Source organism: Trichechus manatus, unplaced genomic scaffold, assembly GCF_000243295.1.
Source record: "Trichechus manatus latirostris isolate Lorelei unplaced genomic scaffold, TriManLat1.0 scaffold00001, whole genome shotgun sequence".
Lineage (NCBI taxonomy): Eukaryota > Metazoa > Chordata > Mammalia > Sirenia > Trichechidae > Trichechus > Trichechus manatus.
The window spans coordinates 13160341-13180174 of record NW_004443937.1 but is presented as its reverse complement, the minus strand read 5'-3'; the positions used below and the strand labels follow the sequence as shown (position 1 = coordinate 13180174).

The 19834-nt window shown below is 40.2% G+C and overlaps 1 protein-coding gene across 10 annotated transcripts in view; it reads left to right on the top strand.

The window, feature by feature from the left end:
• The window catches only part of TMCC1 (transmembrane and coiled-coil domain family 1), a 202611-nt gene extending 188022 nt beyond the window's left edge, over positions 1–14589 (top strand). For 8 of the 10 annotated variants that reach the window (XM_004368356.2, XM_023741340.1, XM_023741382.1 and 5 more), the window contains 2 exons: positions 8708–8843; positions 10559–14589. In XM_004368356.2, the coding sequence (XP_004368413.1) occupies positions 8708–8843; positions 10559–10873 (451 nt within the window). In that variant the 3' untranslated portion in view covers positions 10874–14589. The remainder of the gene's footprint in view (positions 1–8707; positions 8844–10558) is intronic. The other 2 variants (XM_023741415.1, XM_023741426.1) reach the window with 1 other exon arrangement.
• Positions 14590–19834: the final 5245 nt, after the last annotated feature.

Here is a 19834-nt window from a genome sequence, read left to right as displayed (position 1 = left end):
ATCAGCCTGAGACCAGAAGAACTAGATGGTGCCCGGCTACCACCAATGACCGCCCTGACAGGGAACACAACAGAGAGTCCCTGATGGAGCAGGAAAAAGGTGGGGTGCAGAACTTAAATTCTAGTGAAAGACCAGACTTAATGGTTTGACTGAGACTGAAGGGGCCCCGGAAGACATGGCCCCCGGAGTCTGTGTTAGCCCCAAACTAAAACCATTCCTGAGGTCAACTCTTCAGATAAAAATTAGGCTGGACTATGGGACATAAAATGATACTCGTGAAGAGTGTGCTTCTTAGCTCAAGTAGATCCATGAGACTAAATGGGCAGCTCCTGTCTGGAGGCGAGATGAGAAGGCAAAAAGGGACAGGAGCTGGCTGAATGGACGTGGGAAATCAGGGATGGAAAGGAGGAGTGTGCTATTACAGTATAGGGAGAGCAACTAGAGTCACATAACAATGTATGTATAAATTTTTGTACGAGAGACTAACTTGAATTGTAAACTTTCACTTAAAGCACAAAAAATAAAAGGCGTGGGGAAGGAGAAGGTAGTTATCATTGTTCTTGTTATTATTGGTGCTAGTGTTTTGATGTTTATGATTATTAAGTAGACTAAGTTGAATCCTAAATTCCTCCCCCACATGCACTTCTCCACCTCAAAAAGCATTTTTACTGAGCTGTTTGTGTAAGCATATTTTCAGACCCAAATTTCACATATAGGTTATTGAAGCCACACGGAGGCTGGTGGCACTAAAAATTGCCAAGGATGGTCAGCTTTTTGCTGTCAGATGGTGGGTTGTGAGGTTGTGAAAACAGCTAAGGAACAAACTTCCAGGGCCTGGGTGAACAAATTAGGGAAAAGTGTTTTAGTAGCGACATGCCAGTGAAGTTCATCTCGACGCATTGAGGGCAGCCCAGAAGATCTGCATTCCAAGACACCAAGGGCATTTTGCCAGCCTCTTTGTTCATCAGATTTTGCAAGAGCCTCGAGGTTTATGGTCTTCTCAGTTTCCTCCCTGATGTTTCCTGCAGATTGGAGATGCTTACTATGGTAACACAAACACAACTGTTTGTGTAAGTGTAATAGAATTTCAGCTACACAATAACAGCTGCAACTTTTCTGTTCTTTCAGAAAGTCATCATTCTCCAGGTAATTCTTATGACTTGAAGAGGGAAGCAAATGCTGGTAGTTATTAGTTAATGAATTAATGGAGCTGTTTCAACTGGATCGGTTGCAGGTCTTGCTTATGGGTTCTGCAGCTTTGTATCACCTTGGCAAGTCCTCTAACCTGTTTTGTCTGTTTCATCTCCCAGGAAGTGGAGCTTATTCTACTTAACCCAAGTGCTACTTTGCTATCTAACTACTTGCTTATAAAGTACTATCTCTGGGAACAGCAGGTACATTTCTCTCATTTGAGGAGATTCTCATCTTGAGGAGATCTTACTTTTAATTTTCCATATGACCATGAGTAAATCACTCAGTCACTGAAGGACTTATTTTCCAGAAGGGTATGATAAGAATTAGCAGTTTCTACTCTTTCTGGAGATTGGCAAAGATCAGATAAAATTTACTTGAGACGCCTTCCCTCACATATAAAAAAAACAAGCCGTGAAGGAAGGTAGGTAAGGCAATTTCATCAATGTAAAGGAAAGCTTGGAATAAGCCACTGAACGAACTAGCTGAACTATCTGGATGACTTGAGTCAGGGAAATGGTAGGAGCCCATTGTATGTGTTGACCCTCCTGATAGGAAATAGGAAGTTAGAGAGGCTTGCCCAGAGTTGAGGAAGAGAGTGTGTGTGCGCAGTAATCCCATTTTTGTGATGTTGTAGGAAAAAATACCATAAATATACTGGAAGCAGTGAAAATTCCACAACATATAATATCCAAATTGAAAGAAGTTAAGTGGGGTAGTCTTCAGTGTAGGAAAGATGATATATAGATGGGAACTATCCTACTTTAATTGAAACAACACATTCACCTCCAAGATATTTTCTTTCTTTTGTTTGTTTCTTGTAGTAGCATATTGCCCCTGCTAGTAAGAAGTTTTTTAGAGATTGGGGATTTATGTATGTGGTACAAATAATACATTTTTATAATGCACATAGGTATAAAATATTATTCTTATGTGTAATTTAGAAAATATAATTAGACAAGTCCAGGCAATTGAAATACAGAATATTTCATTCATGTCTAAGGTTAAACTACCTTTTCACTTTTTTCTTTATATTAATATGGTGGTGTATTATGTTTGCCACTCTCTCTATACATGAAACTAAAGAAAATTTAAAGTTCACTTTTTCTAAGGAAAGTCCAGCAGCATTAAACAGAATGAAAATATCTAGGAAAGAGGTATTTTAGCAACCTAATAACAGTTGAATGGGGCCAAAAAAAAGGAAAAACTATCCCTATTTAGGACGATCTGTCCCTATTTAGCAGTATGACCTTGGGCAAGCTTTAAACCTCTATTTCCCTCTCTGTAAGTCAGAAAGTTAGAAGGAAAGGGAATGGAATTACAATTGATTCTCTTAATGCAAATTCTGTTTTTTCTGGACGTTAATCTATAGTGTACTGCCTTCATTCTTAGGAGAGTTTCTGGTGTTTGAACCTGCCTGGCACACTGTGGGCAGCAAGGTGTGGGGAAGGTAGGGAACCACTGACCCAGAGATCTCCACAGCTCTCTGGCTTTAACAGCCTGCAATTCTAAGTACAGAGGGAAGGTATCTGACTCTTAACATGATAAAACTATAGGTGAAAGACATCTGTGCCCAAGATGAGGTATTGTATAAGTAGAAAAATTTGGGAGGATGAAATTATCTGGGAATATGGACATAGATAAAGAAATAGAGGCTTAGAGAGAACAATCAGAAGTGGGAAGCAGACATAGAGTATGAGATATGTGAACAGTGGAACCACAGAACACTCGAGACCACATGGCAGTTGACAAGCAGTCCTTTTGAACTACCTAGCTCACAATTGTTTGGGGATCTAGGAGGATCACCAAAGAGAAAAATGAAAGCAAATGTACACACGGGATATCTCTGTCTCACTGAGCACCTCATCTGTGCCAGGCATTTGACATCTGTCTTTTCACTTAATCTTCACAATTGCCTTTTGGAGTAGGTAGATTTCCTCCTTACAGATGAACAGGGATGTAAGTTATGTGTAACTAGGTTTTAGAATGAATTTTTTAATAGTCGTATCTGTGTAACAATGGGGAAAAAAAAACTGTCTTAGGAAAATATCAGACCCTGCCACTGGAGGAATTCAAAGAGAGATTGCTTGTCAGGGATGCTTTAAAAATAATTCCTGTATTGAAAGGGATTTAACTAGACCTCTAAGATATTTTCTAACCCCTAGAGTTTAAGATTCTAATCAGGGAGCCTTTATCTTTCAAACAATACTTTAAATGTTTGTGGTATATTTCTCTTCACAACATAATTGATTTTAACAACCCTAATGGGGTAGGGAGGTACATGGAATATCAGTAATCTTAGAAAAAGACATGTAAAGAGTGAGATACTGGAATTTATTTTGTAATTTAGCACACTGATAAGCCTAAAATGAGAGTAAGATCATGATCAGTCACCACAAGAAATATTTTGATTGGCTAAAAAGGTTTTAGCCAGTTCTTTTCAGGGAGCATATATTCATGTGATGCCTTCCTCACTGAGAAGTAGAAACACTTCCACAAAGTGATCTTGTGAAAATCCATCTTGGTAGACACTCCATGTGTGCGCAAATAAGTATAAAAAATAGAAATTATTACTTTCTTTTATAGTTGAGGAAAATTGCTCAGAAAAGTGAGCTAACCTAACCAAGGCCATACAGCTTATGAGAGGCAGAGCTAGGACTCAACCTCACATATAATCATTTTTTCCCAACATTTATTATAAAACTTTCAAACATGCTGCAAAGTTGAAACAATGGTACTTATATACTCATCTCTTAGATTCTACATATTTTATTGTATTATTTTATCATGTATCATTCCCTCATCTGTCTAATTTTTTTGATGCATTTTAAAGTAATTGCAGGCATCCATAATCTCTTTTTAACAGCTTTATTGAGATATAATTCATATACTATACGGTTCACCCATTTAAAGTGTACAATTGCATGGCTTTTAGTATATTCGTAGATAATGTGCAACCATCACACAATCAATTTTAGAACATTGTCATTGTCCCAGAAAGAAACCCCACACCCCTTAGCTGCTACCCCAGTCACCCTATTTCCTCAGCCCTAAGCCACCACTAATCTATTTTCTGTCTCTCTAGATTTGCCTATTCTAGATTTTTCATATAATGGAAACATAGAATATGTGGTCCTTTGTAGACTGTTTTCTTTCACTCAAAATAATGTTTTCAGGGTTCACCCACATTGTAGCATGTATCAGTACTTCATTTCTTTTTTATAGCTGAATAATATTTCATTATATGGATATACCACATTTATTCATTTATCAGTTGATAGACATTTTGGTTATTTCCACTTTTTGGCTATTATGAATAATACTGCTGTGAACATTCATGTACAAGTTTTTGAGTAGACATAAGTTTTCATTTCTCTTTGGTGTATATCTAGGAGTGGAATTGCTGTGTAACTCTGTGTTTAGCCTTTGAAGGAATTGCCAGACTGTTTTCCAAGGTGGTTGCACCATTTTAATTCCCACTAGCAGTGGGGTGAAGGTTCCAGTTCTCCACATCCTCACCAATACTTGTTATTATCTGATTGATTATATTGACTACACCCCTTTTCCTCCTGTCAACTCCACCTCAACATCAAGCCCCAAAACATCGTGTTATTCTAGTCCTATCAAGACACCTTTGTGGCTGTGTGATTTTGATCAACTATAGATCTGACTCAGTTTCCTTACCTGTAAAGTGAGTTAGTTGATCTAGCTTCTTGAGTACTTTCAAAGTGGCCACACAGTGTACAGGTTAAGAACTTGAGTTATAAAGTCAGACAAACCTGGATTCAAATCCTTTCTCTCTCACTTAATAGCTGTGTGTCCCAGGGCAGGTCACTGTATCTCTCTGAGCTTCAGTTTCCTTATCTGTAAAATGAAATTAATACCGACTACCCTCTTAGGGTTTTTAAAATGAATTCATTTAGTAGGCACTGAATAAATGGTAGCTATTGCTGCTGCTGCTGGTGGCATATTTTAATCTGTTGTAGGTTTTATGAACCATGCTTAATATCAAATAAGATTCTCTGAAAGACCATATAGTTTGTGGGCCAAGAGGTTGGGGTAGTAGCTTGTGGAACATATGCCAAAGATGTCGCATGGGTCTGCTTTTCTTCAGCATGGTTGCCGTGACAGCCATGCTCCCCTCCCTGCCACTCAACACTGATTCTTAGCTTAGGAGAGTCAGGCACAGCCCTTCCCTTAAGTCCTAAGGGACTGACACTTTGAAGCACCACTTTTAAACAATCTCTAGCCCCTCCCTGGTAAGGAGAGAAAATAATGAATTTATCAAATACTACAAACACCAAAAAACAGTGGGCTAAAATAGGACAGTCATGAAAATACAATATATTAACATAATCTTATGGCATCTGGCAAACTTAAATAAATGATTATGTAATTATTGAAAGGAAGAATGTTGGTGATGTCCCAAGATAAAAATTACCTTAAACATAGAAATTCCATGTATTCCTGAAAAGTTTGTGTATTATAACCCAAAACAAAAAACCAAACCCGTTGCCGTCGAGTCGGTACCACCTCATAGTGACCCTATAGGACAGAGTAGAGCTGCCCTGTAGTTTCCAGCCAGCACCTGGTGGATTCGAACTGCCGGACTTTTGTTTAGCAGCTGTAGCTCATAACCACTATGCCACCAGGGTTTCGTTATGTATTATAGATGTGGTTAAAAATAAGAAGAAAGAAAGGGGGGTAATTTTAAATGTTTGAGTTCTGTCATTTCTGATCTTTTATTATGAAATCCTGTGAGGCTCACATGCTAATGTTAGGCTTGTGCTTGTCTGAGTAGTACTCAATGGTAGTATATTCTCCTGCTGGGATGAGTCCTGTCCAGCTTTGTCAAACAGAGAAGCTTCCATTTTAGTCACCATTAGCCAGATACATTTTTATCCTTCTCTTTTCTTTACCCTCTGTTTATAGTCTTCTTTAATTTGTAGTCATCAACCTTTCTCCTACCTATTTAGCTCTGTTTAGTTCCTGGGACTCCACACTTGACATACCCAGTCTATCCTCTTCACCACTATAACTCATTTTCGTTTTTATAATTTATTTTTGTTGTTGAGAATCTACACAGCAAAACAACACCAATTCAACAGTTTCTACGTGTACAATTCAGTGACGTTGATTACAATCTTCAAGTTGTGTGACCACTCACCCTCCTTTTCCAAATTGTTCCTCCCCCATTAGCATAAACTCTCTACCCCCTAAGTTTCCTATCTAATTTTTCAAAGATTATTCATTTTCTTAAAATACTGTCTTCATCGTGTGACTCCCCCACTCAGTAGTCTACTTTGGGCCCATTACTCTCTATTCGTTTCACCATACTTATTCAGTCTGTATGCTGAGCAATAATCCGAGAAGCTGGACTATACGAAGAAGAATGTGGCATCAGGATTGGTGGAAGACTCGTTAACAACATGCGATATGCAGATGACACCACCTTGCTTGCTGAAAGTGAAGAGGACTTGAAGCACTTACTGATGAAGAGCAAAGACTACAGCCTTCAGTATGGATTACACTTCAACATAAAGAAAACAAAAATTCTCACAACTGGACCAGTAAGCAACATACATCATGATAAACAGAGAAAAGACTGAAGTTATCAATGATTTCATTTTACTTGGGTCCACAGTCAACACCCATGGAAGCAGCAGTCAGGAAATCAAACGACATATTGCATTGGGCAGATCTGCTGCAAAAGACCTCTGTAAAGTTTTGAAAAGCAAAGATGTCACTTTGAGGACTCAGGTGTGCCTGACCCAAGCCATAGTATTTTCAGTCGCTTCATATGCACACAAAAGCTGGACAATGAATAAGGAGGACTGAAGAAGAATTGATGCCTTTAAATTATGGTGTTGGTGAAGAATATTGAATATACCATGGACTGCCAGAAGAACAAACTAGTCTGTCTTGGAAGAAATAGCCGGCGTGTTCTTGGAAGCGAGGATGGTGAGACGTCATCTCACGTGCTTTGGACAAGTTATCAGGAGGGACCGGTCCCTGGAGAAGGACATCATGCTTGGTAAGGTAGAGGGTCAACAAAAAAGAGGAAGACCCTCAACGAGATGGATTGACACTGTGGCTGCAACAATGGGTTCAAACATAGCAATGATTGTGAGGATGGTGCAGGACCGAGCAGTGCTTCATTCTCTTGTACATAGAGTCACTATGAGTCAGAACCGATTCGATGGCACCTAACAACAACGACAACACTATTCCTTGGTCCCAACTCCTCTGCCTAGCTTTTAAACCTGATTTCCCTCTGTTCTCCAACATAGACCCACTATTCAAGTTAAATGTCTCCTATACGTTTCTACCTCCAGCTCTTCACCCATTCTCTTTCTCTACCTGGAATCTCTGATCTTATCCTTTAAACTGTTCCAATCCTCTGGTCCTTAGATGCCCTACGAAAGTTCCGTCTTCATGTAGAGTAAACCTTATCGGTGGTCCTAAGTTCTAAAGATACAAGAAGAATAAAATAATCCCTTCTCTCAGAAAGCTTTATCTTCCTCCATTTTTCCCAGTTTTTACTCAGCTACAGCCACACTAGTCTACTTTCTGTCTCTCAAGCATGCTACACTAGTTCCTGTCTTGGGAACTTTATACTTGCTATTCTTCTGCTTAAGATACTCTTCCTCCACATCTTCACAAGCCTCGATTCTTCTCATCATTCAGGTTACAACTCTCATTGTTGACGAGAGTTGAATAGGGAAGAGGCCTTCCTTGACCATTCCAGCTAAGCCAGCCCCCAAGTACTCTCTACCATACGCTCCTGTTTATCTTCATCTTACTCATCCATACCTGGAATCTTCTTGGTTTTTCTGCCTCCTCCTTTAGAACGTAAACTCCCAAGGACAGGCACTCTGTTTGCTTACCACAGTACTCCCAGTACTTTGAACCGTGCCTGGTACATAGCAGGTCCTAAGTAAATATTTGTTGACTGATATGTCCCAGACACTGTGCATGACTGTGGGATGATAGGCCCTTCTGGTTCTGGCATTCTAGGGCTCTGAATCATGAACATCCAGGTGAGTGAGCTGTCCAGTGTTGGGATAAGCTACTGGTGACTCCTGGAAGGTTTGTTTCCATTGATGTGCCATTTATCTTCTGATGAGATCGGCTTAATTGTGTGCTATTTTTTTTGCCTCCCCATACAAAGCTCAGAGCAGAATAAGAATGGCTTCAGTATTATAAGTATGCTCAAAGCTAACCTGGGCTGCTGGCATCCCTGCAAATGCTGTATGTTGAGAAGATTGTGGAAAAGCCATGTTGCTGTTGTGGTATGGCCTTGTGACAAGCTGTCCATTCCAGGGACTAAGAGCTCTAATCCTAGTTATACCCACTGGCATGTCCTGTCACCCTAGGCAACTCAATTTCTTTGTACTTTTAGTTTCTTCCTTTGCAGAATGGATTTTTGGGGTTAAATGGGTTTGGGGGTTGAATGTGAAGGAAAAATATTCAAAGCTTACATAAAATTCTGATTTCCCCCTCCTCCCTTTCTCAGATGTGAACGATTAGAAGAACAACTAAATGACCTCACGGAGCTCCACCAGAATGAAATCTTGAACTTGAAGCAGGAATTGGCCAGCATGGAAGAGAAAATTGCATATCAGTCTTACGAACGAGCCCGGGACATCCAGGTTAGCATGAAGGATGAGGCATAAAGGAAAAGACTAGAGAATTAGAAAGAAAGAAGAAAAAAAAAAAAGATGAGGCGGATAAGAGTTTCAAGAGAAACTTACACCAGCTGTAATACACCTGAGATGCATTTCTCATAGGGATGGTATACCTGCTTGGGTTCTTGGGAAATGTTTCTTAGGGTCACAGTAGTGCCAGTATATGGAAAACTGCATGCATTACATCTATTGGTTACTGCTTCAAGAGGTGCTCTGACGAGTCTCCCAGCCATCTTGCCTGTCTTTTCCTTCTATGAGGAAGGGGCTTTCGTCCTCCTAGCTGCCACATCCAAACCTTTCACAGGCAGCTTGTGAACATAGCACATGAGATAGTAATGTTTAAAGCCAATAGCCAACTGTTTTGTTCTATGGGGAAATAGAACATTTAACCTTTTTTTTTTAAAAAAAAAAAAACCCCAGTTGGGAAGCATTTCTAAGGAAACAGTTCTTAGTGGTTTCATATGAAATCATCATGAAATAAGCTAGTCAGAGAAGGAAAGTAGCCCAGGAAACTTGTGTTACAGCAGTGTAAAAGAATCAAGGGAATAGCAGATCATTTGCCCAGCTGCCATCTTCTGCAGACCCCAGAATTCTGTTTTGGGTTTATTTTTTTTCCTCCAAGATCTTTATGTGCTGAGCAGCATCCGCTGTCTGTTCCCTAGCTGGCCTCATTCTGAAGTTGCCAGGGCCTCACTTCAAACACCAGGAAACCAGGACCAGAAAAACCAGGGCTCCACCATTGCCGAATATTGGAGCATGTCTGACCGCAGCTAGGGAAATGGGTTCTGTCCCCTGAATATTGTGATGAAATTTATATAATGACCTTGAGAATAGTAGATCATTTTTAATGTTTGATCTAGTCCTCAGTCATAGTGTTCCCTTTACAGAGATAAGCCTAAAAAGGGGTGCATACCCAGGTAGTGTATACAAGGAAGCATGTCCAAAGGATGCTCACTGCATCACTGCTATAGTGGGAGACAACCTAAATATCCCCAGGAGGAAACTGGTTAAGTAAACTGTAACATATCCATTCTTTAAAATGTTTTGCAGCTCTTGAAAAGAATGAGGTAGATCCTTACATATTGATGCAGAGAGATTGCTAAGGGCCACCGTTGAGTGACAAAAGCGAATTGCAGATCAGTTCCCATCGTATAATACTATTTATATTAAAACAGAAAATCAAAAAATAGCTCCATACATTTCCCTAGACACACTGATGTATATACTTAAACACAGGTGAAGGGATGAAGACACACCAAACTAACAGCATGATCTCAGGACAGGGACTGGAATTGAGGAAAATATCAAGGGAAATGTCCTATATGGACTTTTTTATGTTGAACAAGTATTTGTGTACTGTGTAACTTAAATGAATGATTTTAAATTTAAAAAAATAAGCAAGTCATTTATTTGAGGACTTGTCATTAAAATGTTCAAGACCAAATCTAAGTGTGGCCACTGCTTCCTGTTAGCCATCCTATAGAAATTCAGTGGAGGGCAATTAGGTGAATAATAGTCACTTGAACATGAGTTATGCCTTTGGCCTTTCACATTCAAGCCATAGCATATTTAAAATCATTGGCACAGCTCAGGAGGCATCTGGCATGCCCAAGAGGCATGTCAGCCACTCGGAGTACATGTGAGCAGAAGGCTTAACTATTCACTGTTCTGGCCCACAGGAGGCCCTGGAAGCATGCCAGACCCGCATCTCCAAGATGGAGCTACAACAGCAGCAGCAGCAGGTGGTGCAGCTGGAAGGGCTGGAGAATGCCACTGCCCGCAACCTTCTGGGCAAACTCATCAACATCCTTCTTGCCGTCATGGCGGTCCTTTTAGTTTTTGTCTCCACGGTGGCAAACTGCGTGGTTCCCCTCATGAAGACTCGCAGCAGGACGTTCAGCACTTTATTCCTTGTGGTTTTCATTGCCTTTCTCTGGAAGCACTGGGATGCCCTCTTCAGCTATGTGGAACGGTTCTTTTCGTCCCCCAGATGATGCTGGTACAAGAAGGCAGCTGCTTCCCTACCCTCTGGCGAGTGCATGCAGCGAAGGATTAGACAGCATCTTAACCTACTCTGAAGTTTTCTACAACAACAAAAGAGTTGAGTGAATCTGTTTACATTTAGAATAATGTTTTTTTCTTCAAGAGACACAATTGCAATAGTATTTTTTAGATTTTATCCAAGAAGTTTTTTGGGCAAAAATCTTGGATCATTTTTATGTAGCATGATTTTCCTTGGGATGCAAATCTTCAACAGTCCTTTAACATGAACCAACAATCTGGAGCACACTGAAGGGCATTCTAAATTGTGGCTTGAATGACTGCACTAAAAACCCACTAAAGAAATGAGAAAACCTGATTAGGGCAAACCATTTGAACCTAGCACCCTGCCTTGTCTGGGCTCGCCACCTTTCTCCTTCCCAGACTAACTTTACTGTGAAGTCCTACCACATTCCATGTCTGAATTGTTGGATTCAGGGTGGATTTTCCTTGTCCATGGAAGAACACGTGGATCTCCTTCACTTTCTCATACAAGTTGGCCACACATGCTAACCTTGGAAGTATGGTCACTTTTGAACCTGGCACCTTAGCCTTTGCTAGGACACAAAAGTGAGAGCATCATGCCCCACAGGATCATTGCACAGTCCTACTACAGTATTTTGAAGTAGCCCTCTAAATAATTTTAAGTGAACTCCTTTGGCCGCACTTTTAAGGTTTTGTTTTGTTTTTAATATGTGTATAGTCACCAATTTAAAAACAAAAAATCTGAACAGCATACTTGAAGAATGTAATACTCAAACTCTCAGTGCTTCCTTATGGTTTCTAATAGGATTTTTTATTATTGTTATTATTATTATTGGGTTTTTTGGAAAGGGTTGGGAGGGTCTTTTATTTTTTCTTTGAAATAAAGAAGTGATGTTTTTAAATGAAGAAATGGTGTGGATACTTCAGTGTGCTGCTCCCTCTTGTCTTGAAACAGTTTGAGTAAAGTAAGACTTGCTGTAAATGCTGCCCTCTGCCGCCCTTGTTTTGAGATGCAGCTTAAACTCTCTCCTCTGGCTGCTGCTGCTGCTTTTTGGTATCCCTCCCACCCCTACACGACCATTTTATGGGCTTGACTTGGTTGGAGAGGAAAGGGGTGTGTGGGGAGAGAGGGAGGCTGTTACCACAAACCATTATGGTAGGATAGGGATTTTGTTGTTTGTTTTTTTTTTTTAATCCCCAAGAAAATGTCTACCCAATGACCTTGGGCTGGGGTTGTCTTTAGGAAAAATTGAGACTATTATGAGAGTTATAAATAATTCCTTATGTTTCCTTAATTTATTTTTAACACCTCCTAATTACTGAAACCAAAGTGATGTGGAGTCTTCTGTCTGCATTTTGGCCCCAGCATCCTTAATTTCAAAGCTTTATTCTGTCTGCCTGAGAGAATCAAATGAAGGTGGTTCTCCCTAAAGAGCAGAAAAGGAAATGTCAGATTGGAAGGACCCAGGTTTTGGGTGTGAACTTTGGCCAGCTTCCTGTTAATCTAGACTGACTTACTAGCATAAGTGTGCTCAGTGAACATGTACAGACAGTTTAGAAAAATTGAGCCTTCTTCCGCATCCTATAACCAATTTCATCACCCTGGTGGAACTGGAATTTTAGAAGTTTACCTGGAGAGCTTTGTTTATCTTTTTATAGTATTTGTAGTATTGGGTCACACCTGCTGTTCCCTCTTGGCCTCAGTTTGTGCAACCAAGTGATGAGCAAGGGGCGTATAATATGTCCTGAAAAGTGTAGCAAAGCATGTATTGCATATTTCCCCCATACCAGGAAATGCTTTTGGAACTAGATTAGCATTGCCCTAAGAGGATGGTTTACAGGACAGCTCCAGCCTCCTTTTGTTTGGACAGGCTGGCCTTCTCAGAGTCAGCATGTTGTTTCCATAATCACTTTGATATTTTAACTCAGGTACCCCAATCTTTGCCCACCTCCAGATGATTGTAGTACACCTATTAGCTCTTTTGCCCTCACAAAATTAGCACCCAGAACAGGGACCACATGGGTGGTTTTTCTTTTAAAATATAATTGCAACCAATTCATATTCATACCAAAAACAAATTGTTCCCAAGCCTATATACTTAAAATGTTAACTTTGCCTAAAAACAGTGCAGTGACCTTAGGCAGACGTGCCAAGGGACCCTAAAAACTGGTCGAAATAGCACAGATTCTCCTCCCTTTCTGCTTTAGCTAAACACTCAGAGAAGAGAGCCCCACAAAGTTATTGAAAAGATACTTTATCTGCAATCCTCTAATTTTTCTAAGTTAGAGCCTTGGAGTCCCCTAAGCTGTGTAGAGGCTACTAAGTTTGGTGGGCTCTGGAAGATGTATTGAAAGCCTTCCCATTTGCCTTGGGACAGTTTCTATCAAAGGGAGATTTTGACCTCTGGAAGGCCCCCTGGGCTCCCAGCCAAACAGGCCCACACTGGCTTTCCATCCTTCTTTCTCAAACTGTCTTAGGAAGGACCTTCAGTCCAGGTTAGGCACAGTAATGGCTTTCTAGCTTTCTTGTCCCCTTTATTGTTGACTGGGCCCAACAGTTGTCTGCATTTAATGCTATTAGTAATCATGCATCTGTTTTCATGCCCTCCCTCTCTTTCTACTTCTGCCGCCCATCCCTGTTGCCTTTGAGTTTCTTTGCATCGTGGCTATTCCTAAGTTCTCTTGCATATTCAGTCTAACAGTTTAACAATTGTTCTATGGTTGGAAACTTACCCTAGCTTTAATGCTTCTTCTCTTACAAAGACTGTGTGCATTCCCCTTGAAATGAAGCATTCCTGGATTACTTGTAAGTGCTGGTGCCTAGCCTGGGTGAGTGAGGCTGGCTGGATTGGCCTGGGTGATGCTGTTCAAGCTGTAGAATGACTAACATTCTACACTTTTTATGATAGTTGAAGGGCACTTCAGCCTGCCCCAATTTCAATTCCTTGGTATATGTACTCATTGCATCCTAGTAAGGAAGGCTTTCTACTCCACTGGGTCCTTAAGAAGCAACAGTAGGTTGAATTCTACACTTACAGACTGGAATCTTCTGTCTCTCCTGTACCTCTTCTACCCAATTGAGGCAAAAATCTGATGCCAAGAAAAACACTGGGATTAAGCCTTCCTTGCTAGCCATGTACTAATGGTGTATTTTCATGTGATCTTCACTGCACTTGGTTTTGTTTCTGATTTCTTGTTTCTTTGCGGTACAGTCAGATGAAATGTTCAATTCTGAGTGAGTTCCAGTGAGGAGCTGTCTTTCAGTTTTGGGAAATATGCATCCGAAACAAAACCAAACATTATAATCAACAAACTGACACAGGGAAAATTATGGTTCCCACCCACCCATCCCCAACCCCAAATGAAACTGGGAATTTTGAATGTGGCTCTAAGAGTTAACATTTCTGTCTGTGTGTTGTGTATGCTAGGTGATACCCTCAGTAGGCATTGACTACTAGACTGTAAGTGTGTATTATCAAAGTGTGTAAGAATAAAAACTCACTTGCACGAATTGAAAAGTACAGAAATGACACTTGTGAACGTGTGAACGTTAACACTGTAGTTGATAGATCTTAAGCTGCTAATTGTTGAGAGAGAATTACATTTATGTTTTGTCTGGTCGCTGCAGATTCTCAGCAGCACTTTTACTGTATATAAAAATTGAAATAAAGACCTCAGCTATTAACGTGGTAGTCAGACTCAACTTTGTTTTACTGTTTATCTTTGCATGTTCTATTTCCACTGACAAGTTTGTCAATATGAAAACTTTCCACTATAGTTTGTTCATTAGAGAGTGTGTGTGTGTGTGTGTGTGTGTGTCTTTGTGTGTTTGTGTGTGGTGTGTTTATAGCCAGTATCTTAAAACCATAATTATTAGGTGGGTAGCTGTCACCATCTCCCTAGATTTTATAGACATTATTTCAGACTGGCACTTCCCCACAATTCCTAAAAAGTAGATAAGACTATTCTTTAGTCTTTAGAGGGGTATAGAGGCAGTGTCCCCCAAATTCAGCATCTGTGACCCAAAAATGGGTATAATAATCCTTGTCCATTCTTACAAGGCTTTGCTAATAAACAAATGTTATGATGGGTATAAGCATGCAATTTACAAACATTCAAACATGTAATTTACAAACATTCAAATGTTCATGAAACATTTGACATTTAAACTTGTGTATACATGTGAGGGGTTATTATCCAGTCTAATTCCATCTGTGGTTTTGTTACAGAGGTAGCAGTTTCTATTAGGACTTTTCCCTGGTGCTCTATGAGAGACTTCTGGAAATCTAGATGCTCTAGTGCAGAATCTTGACTTTGATGGAGTACCAAGTGGGGACCTGATGACTTGGTCCTTAGCCCCAGTTTGAATGTTGAGGAATTTGGGTTACACTTCTGATGAACTCTGTGCCTCTTACCCCATCAATAAACTGGACATATTACACCCACCTTGATCCTATCTAGTGGGTGTTGTAAGAGTCAGGGATGCCTCTTGTGAAAGCTTTTAAAAGAGCTGAGAGAGTGCCTTTAAGCTTCATGAAATAGGTTGCAATGTACAGATGTTCATGTTGTACATTGTCCAACCCAAGGGGCTCCATAGTAGGCAACAAAATGAATGACATGTCCTAGAGTTGTGCAGCTCATAATGGGCGCCAGAGCAGCCCTGATTATATGTAATTTCAAAGTCTGTTTCATTATCATCCATTAAAAAATTAGGAGAATGGAAGGCTGGTAACATAAATCAGAGAAGCTGCTGTATGGAAAACGGGAGATTGGAGAGGCAGGGAAGGATGTGCAAACTAGAAAGTGGATGCCTCACCTAAAGGATCCAAATGTATTATTTTTAAACTATGAGCCAAACTAAACACCTAGCCAACTTGTCACTTCTCATCTAGGTAATGAAGAGTATTTATTGAACGCCAGGCTTAGTGCTTGGTACTGACGTGCAGTTACATCACTTAATTCTTCCAACAATCTTACGCAGGAGGTATCATCGTCATTCAGGTGAAATGGCTTGCCCAAATTTATACTGTTATTAAATGGAAAATGAATGGGATGGAAAATAGGATTATGCAACATATGTAACAAAAAATGAGTGTACACAATATATGAGTTCCTACAAATCAAGTAAACACAGTCAACTCAGAAAAATAGGTGGAAGTTATGAACAAATAGTTCACAGAAAAACAAATGGCCACTAGGTATTCTGAAAAATGTGTTCAGCCTCAAGGATAATCAGGGCAGTAAATGAAAAAAAGCCAACTGTGGAACGGTGTATTTTCTCCCATTTATGTTGAAAATATTTTTGTGTAAATATATGTGATGTATAGAAACTGCACATGGGACTGTCCCTAGTATTTATTTCTGGGAAAGGGGATGAGAGGGATGATGAGGAAGCAGGAACTTCATGCTTGACTACTGTAAAATATGAATCTCTTTGAAATACGAATGTATTTGTGTATTTTTTAATTAAAAATATCGAAACTTTTTTATTTTAAAGAAAGTACTAGGTCCACTGAGGAGAGGTGGAAAAGAGTTGACAGTGTTCCTAAAGCTGGATTATAACAGGTCATCTTTTGCCTTAGGATTGTCTTAGAAGGGGCTCTGGACAAAGTTCAAGCTTTCCTCCAGCTGGATTTCTAGGCTTGGTGGTCAAATGGATGCCCCGCAGTCAGAGGAGAAGCACGTGTGGAGGTGTGTGCTAAACTGAGGAAAGAGGAACTTGGTAGAACAAACACATGTTGTAATAGAGGTAGAGCCATGTGTGGGAGTGAAGAGGAGGAAGTAATTCTGACATAGGCCAATTGGGAAAAGCTCAGTGGAGGAAGCAGTGGCATATGGGCTGAGAGAAGGTGAGGTTTTGATAAGTGGAGGTGAGTGGGGAGGACATTCCAAGTTGAAGGAACAATACTAGCAAAACCACAGAGGTGAAAAAAGCCAAGGTTAGCGGTTCAGTCAATGGATGGGAGCCTTGAGTGGCTAGTTGAGTACCTGGAAGAATGTACAAAGTTAAAATGGTAGGTGGAGGCTAAGTTGCAAGAAATCTTGAATGCCATGCTGAAGGGTTGGAGTGCAGCGACCAAACCTTGTGTTTAAAACATAAGAGATAGTTATATTTCTTTCAAAAGGAACCAGGAGCCTGTTTTTAATATCATCTAAATTAGTGGAGAGGTTGGGAAATGCTGCCCAGGCTATTTGATGTTACTGCCTATTGATCTTGTAATGGGGGGAGCGTCACAATTTTATTTGATAATCTGGAATTGAAGGTATAGGAAGCTCAGAGTTCAATTTTTATTTAAAAAAAAAAAAAAAAATCCCTGTCACCTTTAGCATTAGAATCCTTAAATACTACAGCAAGAGTGCTTGGGAAAACTTATTAATGAATGATTAAGCTGTTGAATAGAATTGTCTTTATGTTTTGGAAGACTTTGATTCAATAGTTATTGAGACTCTATTAAAAAGGTACAGCAAACCATAATGAAAATGAATTATAACAACCACTATAAAGAGCAAGTTATGAAGATTAAATTGAGTAATTGTACAGTTCATAGCCCACAAATGGTTTTAATATTAGTAGACTGAGAATTTCTTGAGGACAAGGACTTGACTCACTCATCTGGATCTCTTCAGAATATTATCACGTCTCCTGTTCTCACCCAACAAAGGGCCCAGTAGCCAGAATTTTGGAGTGTCTCTGGCCAGCCCTGGCTCTTGAAACCAGGGAACCCAAAATCAGTATGTGTCAGAGAATATTCCAGCATAGAAACAACAAAAGAACATCACAGCCATAGTGAACAAAAACTTGCATATGGATACACATAAAATTGGCTAATGATAGATTTTACTTGTGATTTCTTAACCCGTAAGTTGACAAGGACATTGTTGTGTTCATGTTATGTGCTCAGTGCCTGGAAGAATGCCTGGAACAAAATAGGTGCTCATTAGAGTGTAATTTAAAAATTGCTGTTAATTGAATCCCTCTTCTGTGCCAAGCATCGTGCCACTTGTTTAACTTCTATTTCTTATAACTTCTCTGAAAAGGAGGTGATATGATTTCCATTTGACAGATGAAAACAGAAGCTCAGATAGATTGTTTGGATTTTATGCTATAGATAAGTCATTTCACTAGTAAATGGCAAAGCCAGGATCTGAACTCAGTTGAGTTAGACTCTGAAGCCCATGATGTTTCTACTATTCCATTTTGCTGGACAAGGAATCAAAATTTGTGGATTTTAGACTTTGTTCAAATTTGAGAAGGCAAGTCACTTAATTTTTCTGGACCTCAATTTCCTTACTGTAGAGAGTGTGAACTAAGTCACCTTAGTTCTCTTCCAGCAATAAATTTTCTTGGTGTTTAACACCCAGCTCTTGATCTCCTTAGGAGGATAGACCATAACTACTGAAAAGATTAAACAGCCAGAAAGAACAAGATGGAAGTTTGTAGCTGAGATCTAGACATCTCCCATAGCAGGGGCAGATAGTCAGGGAGGGATTTGAAGCAAATGTAACAAAATGTTAATGTGTTCTATCTGTATGATGGGTGAGTACCTAGGTGTTAAATCCTCTTACTGTATGAAATATTTCATTACCTAAAAAAAAAAAAAAAATTAATAACATAAGGAATCATTGGGCAAATCCCCCACAATATGATCTTCCGTTTGAACGGGGAAAGAAAAATCTCTTCAATAAATGGTGCTGGGAAAATTGGACTTCCACATGTAGAAAAATGAAACAGAATTCATGCCTCACACCATACAGAAAAACAAATTCAAAATGGACTAAGGACCTAAATGTCCAAACTAATACCATGAAATTCTTAGAAGAAAATGCAGGGGCAACGCTGTCAGGCCTAGCTTTTAACAATCGATTATCTAATGTAATAACAAAAGCACAAACAGCAAAACACAAAATAAATGGGACTTCATAAATGTTAAAAACTTTTGTTCATCAAAAGACTTTACTAGGAGGCAGGGCCAAGATGGCAGAATAGTCAGATGCTTCCTGTGGTCCCTCATACAACAAAGACCCAAAAAAACAAGTGAATTGGTTATGTATGACAATCTAGGAGCCCTGAATGTCAAAGGCAAAGTTGAGGAATCAGACTGAGTTGCAGGCAAGGGAGAGATGGTTCAGAAGCAGTGAGGAGTTGCCAGATCTGACCTGGCGGGAACTGGCACCCTGCAGGCCAGATTGGCTGGCATGCGCAGTGAGGCAAGCAGTGATGTTCAGGACATGTTTTCCATATCAGGAGAAACCAAGCAGCAGAGAGTCTACTCACGCCTCCAGAAACAGTGAAAAGGGGCACTTAGTGGGTAAAAGGTAAGTACATGCGTCTAACCTACTGCACGGATCAAAAAACACCCCATTTGGGGAGAAACTCTCTCCTATTTACATGCCTCCTCCCTGCTCTGCACCAGGTCCTGGGCCATCTTCAGTGATTGCCGCATCCCCTGGGCCGGAGTAGGACCCATCATGTGCCCTGAGCCATTCTCCTGGCCTTGGAGAGGGAACAAACTAACAAACAGGGAAAAAATAATCTGCCAGCTCCCCTAAGCTGGGAACTCAGGGCAGGCACAGCTCCTTTGCCTAGGCACAGGCATAAGGGGTCCACAGACTTTGAATGCCTTTCACCCCTGCGTGGGCCCATTTCAACAGCGTAGGCCCTCATTAGCACAATACAACCAGGTATATACCTGAAGCCTAGCTTCAACTGTATCAGCTATATAGTGAAGTGGTAGGTTCGTGACATTTGATACCATTCTGCCTATTAAGCAGGGTCCTCACCTACCCACATCAGGGGCCTGAGGACTGGTAGCTCCACCCACACCACCTAGCCACCTGTGACAAAGGTTCAAGAATAAGTGGAACTTCCCAATCCTTACAGCCAACAGCATTGGGTGCCCATAGTCCAGCTGCAAAACCCACCCACCTAT